General features: G+C 37.3%; 1 protein-coding gene across 1 annotated transcript; it reads left to right on the forward strand.

Moving 5' to 3' along the window:
* LOC107621106 lies at positions 4,584-6,598 on the forward strand. The gene is made up of 4 exons (XM_016323144.1): positions 4,584-4,739; positions 5,008-5,599; positions 6,015-6,253; positions 6,362-6,598. The coding sequence occupies exons 1-4, from the start codon at positions 4,584-4,586 to the stop codon at positions 6,596-6,598; spliced, it is 1,224 nt and encodes a 407-aa protein (XP_016178630.1).

Below are 11,550 nucleotides of genomic sequence, written 5' to 3' on the forward strand. Positions count from 1 at the left end.
TGTTGAAAAATTTATCATAACAAAAATTAATTTTGTAAAATTTTTTTACAGAAGATCAAAATTAAAAAATTTGTTACTATTTTATAGATTTTAAATAGATAATTCGTATTATCTTAAAAGAGTAAAATATTGTTTTTGTCCCCATCGTTTAAGATAAGTTCTATTTGTGTCCCTAACATTTATAAAATTCTATTTGTATTCCTAACGTTTGTAAAAGTGATTCAATGTTATCCTGTCATTAATTACAGATAATGGGATTTAGTTGGAGTTCTGAAAATCTCTTCTTGAAGTTAGAATACAAATGTCTAAGACAAAACCGATGATCCACCCAGAATAATAGCTCATCAAAAATTAAAACTAATCCTTACAACATTTACATAATTCACATTTTTAAGGACATAATTGAAACTGAACACAAATAGTGAGTACAATATTGAAATCAAACACATTCAAGCGAGACCTAATTGAGAATGAATACATCCAAGTAAGAATAATTGAAAAATACAATCTGATCTGTTAGTATAATTGACGGCATGATAACATTGAATCACTTGTATAAACGTTAGGGATACAAATAGGACGATTTAATGTTAGGGACACAAATAGAACTTACCCCAAACATTGGGGATAAAAATGATACTTTACTCTATCCTAAAATAATAATATTAAAAGCTAAAATATCTATTTTTTAAATAAAAATTAAATTATCTTTTAATGTGTACAAATAGACTGGAAACGATCCCTAACAATTATATCAAAAGACAACGAGACCCTCAACAAAAAAAAAATCATTTTCGGTTCTTGATTTTTACTTTTATAAGACTGATTAACCCTCTATTAATATTTTCTCTTTGTATTATTAATGGAATAAGCCTACATGACATATTAAACTATTGATTTATTCCTTAAGAACTAACTACAATTGACAAATTCTTTTTTTGTTGAGAGTCTCATTATCTTTTAAGAATAATTATTAAGGCCGTTTAATTTTTTTATATTTTTTCTTGATTTTAATCCACTTAAACAAGTGTCAAGATTTATTTATAATTTGAATTATTTTAATTTAATAAAAATTAATATCTTAATTATAATTAAATTATTTTATAATTAAATTATTATTTAAAATAAATAATTATATAATATATTAAAATATTAATAACTAAATTTATTTTTATTTTTTCAAAATTTAAATCATTCTTTTTTGAAAGAACACTTCTAGTTTTTCTTATTTGAAAGTTCAAGTCATCAACACTCCTTATTTATTATAGGACTAAATTGTTATATTTTTTGCAAAAAAAATAGGCAAGGCCACCAATTTCACCACACATTTCACCTTTTTCATTAACACACCAAACAAAAGTTACAATTCAAATGACATCACTTTCTATCTTGCTCATCACTATCTTCTCTTCCAATTCCAAGATTTGACAGTAGCATCGGTCTCCTGTCACGTGCTCAAATGTAATTATTATTTCAATTATTATTAAAATAGAAGTTTAGATTTTTATCTATTTAAAATTAATGAAGCACTTATTATTCTAATTATCTAACTAGATCTTTTTAAAATATTAGTAAAAATATGTATTTTTTATTTTTTATTTATATAGATCCGTGTCAACCAATGACCCACCGGTTGAACCAGTGATCCAGTGACCCATAGTAACTTGATCAGTTGGATCACCGCTCCGGTTTTGACAACTATACACACACACACACATAGAGTAAATGCCCAAAATGGTCCCTGAAATACAAATCGGTATTCAATTTAGTTCTTGATTTTTCTAAATGACCAACTAAATCCCTTAAATTCAGAAACGTGCGTCTCCGTTAGTCCCTCGCAGAATTGCCGTCTAAACGTTGCTGATGTGGAACGTTAACTGCCATGTACATTCCATTAAACGACGTCGTTGGAGTAGTGGGTACCCTAAGTCTGTAAAATGACGTCGTTTGAAATAACATCTTCTCCCCCTTTGAATAAACAATTGTTGTTGGTCCCCCCTTCCACTTCAACGTTTCCCACCAAAATTTCAGAAAAGCTCTCTCTTCTCCTACGTCCGTTCATTCTCCCATACTTCCCACTCAACGTTTCCTCGCCGAGGATCATCCTTAGAATCTGTTCTCTGCGGTCAGTGAAGAAGTTATCGACCAAGCATCACCTTTGTACACTGCCGACGGTGAGAGGTAACAGTTCAACTTGATCATTCTTTTCCATTTTTTGTATTTCATTGAGGGTTCTTGATACTTATATGTGAATGCGTTATTGTATATGTAAGGGAGTGGTTTAGAATGTTGTGGTTGTTGATGGCGCAAATGTTAGGGTTTAGGGTTTCTAATATTAGACTTGTAACCACATAAATCATAGTCTGGTTTAAGTTATAGTCAATAGGAAGTAAATATATGTATTCTTATTACAAATATAGTTTGATTTCTAGTTCTTTGCAATATGGCTGTTTTGCGATAAAATGAATAATCCTGTCTGTTTTGTGTATTATGCTGTAAACTTCAGATGCCTGATCGATTGAAACTTGTTTTTCACCATGGTGGAGTGTTTGAAGCAGATCCTGGGGGAATTTTATCTACACTTCTGACTTGTATGATGAATGGGTTGGAGTTGATGAAGACTTTCTTGACGTGTTTACGGTAACAGGTTATTATAGAGAATTGGGATATGCTAAGGCTGAAGCATGTTGGTATCTGGAGCCTAAACATGTGTTGGAATTTGGTCTTAGGAGATTGAAAGTGGACCAGGATCTTGTTAGTATGATCAAGCACTGCCATGAGAATAACAACGTCATCCACATCTATTTTGAGCACGGAACTTCGATTCCTGAGATAATTGATGTAATGGATTTGTCTAAGGAGGATCATGCTATAGGCTAGAAGGTCGGCCCCAACCCACTGCCTCCCAGCCCAGTGTGACACAGCCCGTTGCTCCCAAGCCCATTTCCCCCCAACCCACTGCCTCCCAGCCCAGTGTGACACAGCCCGTTGCTCCCAAGCCCATTTCCCCCCAACCCACTGCCTCCCAGCCCAGTGTGACACAGCCCGTTGCTCCCAAGCCCATTTCCCCCCAACCCACTGCCTCCCAGCCCAGTGTGACACAGCCCGTTGCTCCCAAGCCCATTGCCCCCCAGCCCACTGCCTCCCAGCCCACTCCCTCGAAGCCCAGTCTACGAAAATCAACTGTCCTCAATTTTAATGGCCACAAATCATGTTCACAAGTGAAGTCCCCTAAATCTCTATCCCAACCAAATCCCATTACATCCAAACCCGTATCTCAGAAAGTTTGCTCTCAACCCACTCCTTCAACCAAGAATGCACAAATAAAAAAAAATAGCGCATCAAAGAAACAATCCAAGCCTATTAACTTTAAATTCAACACGTCTACTAAAATGCCTAGAAGGTATATCACAAGATCACAAGGCTGGAGAAAACAAGCAAGTAAGGAGCCAGTTCACTTGAATGTTGATAGCTCATCTGATTCTTATGAGTCTGCAGAGGACGGTTTATACAAGCCACACATGCCACTTGACTCTCTGAACTCAAGCAGTGACAACAATGATGATGTTGGTCCTACCAGCGATAGGAGAAAAAGGAAGACTGCCAGTGACAATGAAAAAGGCAAGAAGAAGGTTATTAATGATGAAGATATTTCTCGTCCCCCATCAATGGATGCATCTGATTATGAGAAGGAGGTAGATGATGATGAGAATGAAGAAAACTTGCAATGTATGTAACGTATATTATAATTAATGTGCATATGTATTGATTTTATTATGTTTCTGTTAGTGATGTAATGCATGAATCTGTATGGCAGTGTCTTTTTCTGATGATAGCTGGAAATCTGATAAACTGAAGACTCCACCAGACTCTGAAGATGAAGCAGACCCAGCTGCGAATCCCATCTTCAATGATACTGCCAAGTTTGGACATGTGAGATTAGAGCTAGGTATGGAGTCTACCACTAGGGATGCTTTTAAGAAAGGGGTTAGAAATTATACATTGCAAGAGGGTAGGGGTGTAAGGTACAAGAAAAATGATACTACTAGATGTAGGGTAGTATACAAGAATGAAGATTGTCCCTGAATGGTGTTTTGTTCTTATAGCAAGCCGAATGGATGTTGGCAGATTAAGACCTTTAATGATGATCATACATGTGAGAGAACTTTCAAGAATAGATGTGCAACTAGGTCTTGGGTAACTGATGTACTTGTTAAGAAGGTTAGGAAGCTCCCAACTTTTAGATACTGTGAGGTGTTTAATTACTTTAAAGCAAAAACTGGAATACAACTGTCTAGGACTACAATTACAAGAGCTTTGGGTGATGCAAGAAAAATAGTGAGGGGTGATGAAGCTGCAGAATATGCTAAACTCAGAGATTATGCAGAGGAGCTGTTGAGATCTAATTTGGGTTCAACTGTCAAGTTAAGTGTTAGTCCAATGCCTAACGGAGAAGGTGTCTTCAAAAGGTTTTATGTGTGTTTGCATGGATGCAAGAAAGGTTTTGTGGGTGGCTGTAGACCCTTGATAGGACTTGATGGGATTTTTTGAAGACCTATTATGGAGGATGGCTGCTGTGCGCCATGGGTCAGGACGCGAATAATCATGTGTACCCAATTGCATGGACAATTATGCATATTGAGAACAAAGACAACTGGAAGTGGTTCTTGGAGCTCTTGCATGAAGACATTGGAGATCAGACAGAGCATGGTTGGTGCTTCGTCTCTGACATGCAGAAGGTAACCTATGTGCTTCAATTAGAGGCACGATAAATGATTTTAAGGACCATTTTGGATTAATGAACAAAATTCGAAGGACTATTTTGGATTTTTTATGCAATCAACTTCATTTAGTATACTATTGTTATTTCAATTGCAGAATTTGAGAATCCTTAAGCGCATAAGTTTAAATTAGACCCTATTTTTCAATTTATTATTATATATATGGTAAAAATCAAGAATCTGTTATTTGCTCAGGTTTTTAGGTGACCACTTTATTATCTTGTAGGGTTTAATCCCAGCATTGCGTGAAGTTATGCCAGGTGCGCATCACCGCTTCTGTGCGTGGCACCTTTGGCAAAACTTTCAGAAACAATGGAAGGACTCACACTTGAAGAGTTTACTTTGGAAGTGTGTTAGAGCAATGACTGTCCAGAAATTCAACGGACATATGCAGTCTATAAAGAGGGTGAATGAGAAAGCGTGGGCATATTTAGACAAGTTTCCTAGGCAGGCGTGGACCAGGGCTCACTACAAGGACTTTCCAAAGGTTGACAATGTTTGCAACAACATGTGTGAGGTGTTCAACGCTGCCACCAAACCATACAGATGCAAGCCCGTCTTGACTTTACTGGAGGAGGTTAGGAGGTATGCCATAACTAGTATGGCAAGGAACAAACTGAAACTCTCTAGCCATGTGGGACACTTACCTCCGATTCAACAAAGTAGACTTGCAAAGGAAAGGCATTACAGCAGGTATTATATACCAATGTGGTCTGGAGATGCGGCTGAAGTGATGTTTGAAGTGCATGGTGAACCACATAATGTGGTGGTTGATTTGGGAAACCAAACATGTAGCTGCAGGTCTTGGCAGTTATCGGGTAAGTACTATTTTGTTTGATTGTTTTTATTTTTTGTGTAATTGCACCGTAGTATACCTATCAACACACTTAGTTACTCAAATTTATTATGTGCTAGGGTTACCTTGTCGTCATGCAATAGCTGTAATTTCAGTCATGAATAGTAGACCCGAGAATTATGTCCATGCATGGCTAACAATGGGCTCATACAACAAAACTTATGAATACCATATCAACCCGGTAAGAGGCCAACAGTTGTGGGAAACATCAGAATACCTCTATTGCTTACCACCTGTAAGGAGCAAACCCCGTGGCAGGCCATCACATTATGCAAGAAAAAAAGATGCACATGAGGCACCTGTTCGGGGGAGCTAAGAGCGCACAGCAACAAAATTGAAGAGAAAATATGGCAAATTCACATGCGGGACATGTGGAGATGTCGGTCACACAACAAGGAGTTGTAGAATAGCAAAGAAACAAAAGGCTGATGAGCTAGCAGCTGCTGCAAAGGCTGTCGAAGATGCTGCAAATAAGTGTGACACTGGTTCTAAAGGTAACGAAGGTGAGGTTGTTACTGAAGAATGTGAGGTTGGGGCTGAAGGAGGACAAATTGATACTCAAACAGAAGTTTCTGCTGAAAGGGGTCTAGGAGCTGAACAAGAACCTACAACTCAGGTAGTAATAGTATTAAAAATATTAATCAAAATTAGAGCTTGAGTTAATAAATATGGAAACAAACAAATCCATATAATGACACTTGTATTGTTGTTATTGATATCATAGGCTGCAAAGACTACAAAGAATGCCAAGAAAGGGCATCTGAGAACTAAATGTGAGAGACGCATAGACAAACTCCCTGTCAAGAGGACAACTTCATCCACTGCTGCGGCTGCTCTACATCCAACTGAGATTTCAAGAGAGACTATTCAGGGAGCTAGTGCAGCAACCTCTGAAAAACTGACCTCCTTCTTGAAATTTGTTCTAACTCCAGGATTCAACCCACCAAGAAAAAATGTCTAACTAGCACAAAGTATAGTGGCTTTTTGAGTTGATGTTGTTGTAGCTGAATGTTATGGTTAAACAATGTTGTCTTTTTGTAATTTAACCTTTGAAACTTGTATGCATGGCCTTTGAATGTTGTTATGGCCTATGATGTTTTGGGTTGTGATAGTATGTTATGCATAATGTGCTTTAGCACAAACAACACTTGTTCCATGTTTCGGAATTAGTTATGTTAAATTAATGAAGTTTTTGGTTTAGTTCATGTTGTGATTTATCTCTTTCTGGTTTGGTTGAACACAATTTTAGCAGAATAAGTGTAGCATCAAGAGTTGAACTCATGTCAAATTAGTGTTTCATTTCATTTCATTCCATCTTCATCAAGACATTACATACCACTTAAGAAATTTAAAATTTCATAACATAATCATCATTTGTTGAATATAAACCCCAACAAACTAAAATCTAAACACACACCAAAAGTAACTACAAAAGCCAGCAGCACCATTGTCATCATCTTCACGGTCTTAACATCACTCTCCAAGCTTGTCATCCTCCAACTTAACTCATGCAAAACTTCTAGTGGAATGAGTGTTGCAGAAACTTGTTCTTCACATCCATCAGCCCAGCGAAAAAATTACAGTGAATTCCATACTGCAAAGTAAAAAATGCAGGTGAATCCAAACTTAAACTCAAACCATCTTAACATTTTCTTCACAGCCATAACCTTACCTCATAGTTTCGACAACCATAAAATGGTCTACCAGGATTTTCTGCCGTTGTTGAGTGCTTCATCACCGTTTGAAGCCCGCAATTACATAAAATAGCGTTCTTACCTCCCCTATTTCGCATTCCTTTGTTGCCATAAGGTCTGCCTTCAGAGTTGTTCCTACTTGAGCTACTTTGGCTTCTCTCGCCACCACCCATCATCACTCACACAGACAAGAAATCAATTTGGGTAATATAGTTAGTCGAAGAACAGAAGAACGTAGCATATAGTTTGAAGAAGAGAAGACAATTAGGGTTTCATAATTGAAATGGACTAATTTGGGTAATATTAGGCAATTTCAGATACCAATTTGAAACAAATTCAACCTTGGCACACATCAGCATACAGCTGAAATGTCCACATGGCAATTAACATTCCACATCAGCAACGTTTAGACGGCAATTCTGCGAGGGACTAATGGAGATGCACGTTTCTGAATTTAAGGGATTTAGTTGGTCTTATGAGAGAAATTAGGGGTAAATAGTTAAATTTGTCTTTGAGATATCTTTTTTTTTTTAAATTGGTCTTTGAAAGATGAAATTAGTCATATTAGTTTCTAAAAGATAAAATGTAAGTAAAATTGGTCCTTCCATTAGTTACATGCACTACAAGAAATTGAGTACTGTCGAATTTAGTGTCGCAGCGTAGCAACGAAATTTATCGTCGGATTCAGTAACGGTTTTGTTGTGAGATTCGACATACCAAATAATTATCGACGGATAACCTTTTCCGACGGTAAAGTTTCTCGTAAATATTTGGCGGAAACACTAGGCAAATAGGTGCCAATCGTAACGTCGAAGTTACTGTTGGATTATTCCGGCAGTAGGCACGATTAATGAAACACTGCGTTTTGGTTACCCACACAACGTTACTGTCGGATGAATCCGCCGGTAAATCCGACGGTAATCATACCCTAAATTTGAACCACAAACCCTATTCCCCTTCATTTTGAATTCGTTTTCTCTCTCTAATCTCTCACCTTCCCTTCTTTCTCTCTCTTTCTCACCTCTCAGTCTCTCTCTAGCCCCTGTTGCCGCTGCTCCAACTGCTGCTTCCCTGACCTGCCGTAATTGGAAAGATTGCCACCGTCGCTGCTCAAAACGTACCCTTCTCTCTACTCTGTTCCTGCCACTGCTGCCCTGACGCCGCTGAAAAGGCCACTGCCACCGCTTTTCGAGCCGCCCACTTCTGTCTTCTCTCTCTTCTAATTGCTTTGCATTCCAAGTTCATTGAATCTGTTTTTCAATTTGTTTAGTTTCTGGTTAGTTAATCTTAATTTTATTTAGTTTATTAGTTAATTTTTAGTAATTAGTTTAGTTAGATTATTTTCTGTTTTAGTTTATTTTAAGTGATTAGGGGTTTTTATTAAATTAGTTTGTCTTTAATTTATGTTTAGTTAATCTTAATTTCATTTAGTTAATTGATTTTTCGTAATTAGCTTAGTTAGATTAATTTTTATTTTAGTTGATTTTAGGTGGTTAGGAATTGGATGTTTGTTATTGTATATTCTTATATAATTGTGGTGGTACATTTTAAATTTTATGATTTCAATTGCCGATGAAAGAAAAAAAATAATAAAGAATATAGCTTCAATAATCTCATCATGGGTTGGGTATTCTGTTATTATATGTTCTTATGCATATAATATTCAAAAATTTATAACATTTTTTTGGGTGCTCCTTTTTCTATTTGTATGATTATTTTTTTTTTACTTATTTAGTTTGCTTGTTTCTTATATTTTGTTGCTTGGTTTTTGGATTTAAACAATTATTTTATTTGTATGCCTGATGTACAAGAAATCAGGAATAAAAATCTGGTTCAAAATAGATTTGATTAAAAGAGAAAAATATGTGTCCTATTATTAACACGTATCATATTATAATCTAGCTTTTAATACTTATTTATATTAATTTTTGCTCTGCATTCATTATCCAATTTTATGTTACTATCTTTTTCTTTCCTTTTCTGCTTACTTATTCTTGTTTTCTTTTTCTTCTTTGCACTGTAAGATTTTTATGTATTAATATATTCGTTGTACAAACCTGACGAAAGAAAGTAGAGGTAGGTCGAGTGGGGTCACGTGGTCGTGGTAGAGGGCGGGCTTCTACCGAATTCTCCAGGGCTGCCCAATCATCGCCCTCTACCCCGGCTACCCCCTGTGATGTAACAGACAGGTCCATTAAACCAGCAATTCATCATGGTCCCAAACCCAAACTGGGTACCTCTTACTACTACGTCCCTTGCAGATGCAGTGATGACAGAGCCCGCAGGGGGTGATTCCTCCAATGCTCCCGAGCAGGATGCCCCTCCACCACCGTCTGTTATTCAACTGAGGATTTGACCCAATGGCATGCAGTCGTGAGTTCAAATTTTTAATATTAAGTTTGTTTAGCTTAAGTTTTTTTATGTCAAGTTTGTTTATCTTAAATTTGTTTATCTTATGTGTTTGTTAATGTGAGGTTTTTTCTCTAACAGGTTTGCACCAAATCCCAATACGTACACACTGGAGATTACAGAGGTCATTAAGTCCATGTACGACCATCTGTGGCCGACCTACACGCAGATTCGGCTGATGTGAGAGAGTTGTGGTTTCAGAAGTGGGTGGTAAGAACCCAATTTCGTTTGAATTACTTAACTGTATAGGAATTGTACTTCATTCCGACTAACTAATCTTTGTGAATCACTTTGTGTAGTTGAAATTTATATGAGATACAGAACACAATGTCAAGATCAGGAAGACCTATAACCACCGCGCCGCCAAGTGGTTTCAGCAGATGATGAGCGACGTTCGTCAGGAAAAAGACCACCTGATGAGGTGGATCCGGCCAAACATCAAGTGTGACTTAGAGGCTTATTTTAGTGATAATGAGGGGTTTAAGCGTCGCCATCTGACGAACTTTTCTAATAAGGCTTCGCCCAAGTCGTCCAGGTATACGGGTGGATTGACGACCTTCATGAAGACAAAGACCAGACTGGTAAGAATTTTGGTATTGTTTAATGTTTTAGAAGTTACTTGAATTATGTTTTCGAAATTACAATTAAGATCTTGGTTCATGCTTATATTTATCTATCATTGTTTAATTTATTCGTTTATTTTGTTGGTTGGTTGATATATTAATTTGTAATCCAAGTCGTTAGATTATGAGGCGACACTAACGGAGACCTTCAAGTATACCCATACTTTGAAGGCAAACAATGAGAGATTTGCTAATGAGCGGTCTGCGCCCCATTATGAAAGATTTGGCATGAGACCGCCTCTGAACCCCCACAAGAATTGCTGCTTTGGGTTGGGGTCGTTCTTTGTCAGTGGCCTCCGCTACTCTGCGTTGGCGGCTTCTTCTGCGTCTGCCTCTACCACTAACTTTGCTGATTCCCAGAAAGTTGTCGACCTGAGGGAGGAGGTGCAGAAGCTAACACAAGAGCTTCCCTAGTAGGAGGAACAGTCTAAGCAGAGGTATCAAGAGATTCTTACATGCGATGCCATCAGCTACGACATGATGGAGAAGCTAGAGTATCTTGATCGGTTGTGACAGAAGATGGAGGAGTACAGCCAGCAGATGCGCGCTGGAGGCAACAGTGCTACTAGTTCCAGCAGTGCTGCAGCCGATTCCAACGGCAACGCTGCTGGTGGAGAATCGACGGTAGCACCTCCTCCACCGCCTCAGCAGGGGGACCACGACGCCGCCGCCACCAATGACGACAATGAAGACTACCCGGATCTGTAGGATTTAGGATTTTACGCATTTTTGTTTATCTTTACTTCATTGTATTCTATATTTGTGATATTTTATTTCATTCAGATTATTTATTTTTAAATAAAATTATTTCTTGATTTCTGACGACGTTAAATTTCTGCTAACAATTGTGTTAACAAGAAGCTTCTAATTGTGGTTTAATTGTGCCAAAAAAATTTAGGATTTATAAATTTAACATTACCATCGGATAAAATTCCATGGTAAAATGGCGCCTAAATACATGAAACGACGCCAAAAATACCGTCGAATTTATCCGATAGTAACCATCGATACAATTTCGCCAAATCTATTGAAAAGACCTACGGAATATCCGCCAGTAATTAGCGTCGGACAAAATAAATCCAACAGTAAGCAATTTTCGGCGACGTTTATACCGGCAACACAAGGACAACGGTAATCTATTTAGTGGCAGAATTATTTTATACATCCAACGGTAAATCCAACAGTAC

Source organism: Arachis ipaensis, chromosome B10, assembly GCF_000816755.2.
Source record: "Arachis ipaensis cultivar K30076 chromosome B10, Araip1.1, whole genome shotgun sequence".
NCBI classification, from domain to species: Eukaryota; Viridiplantae; Streptophyta; class Magnoliopsida; order Fabales; family Fabaceae; genus Arachis; species Arachis ipaensis.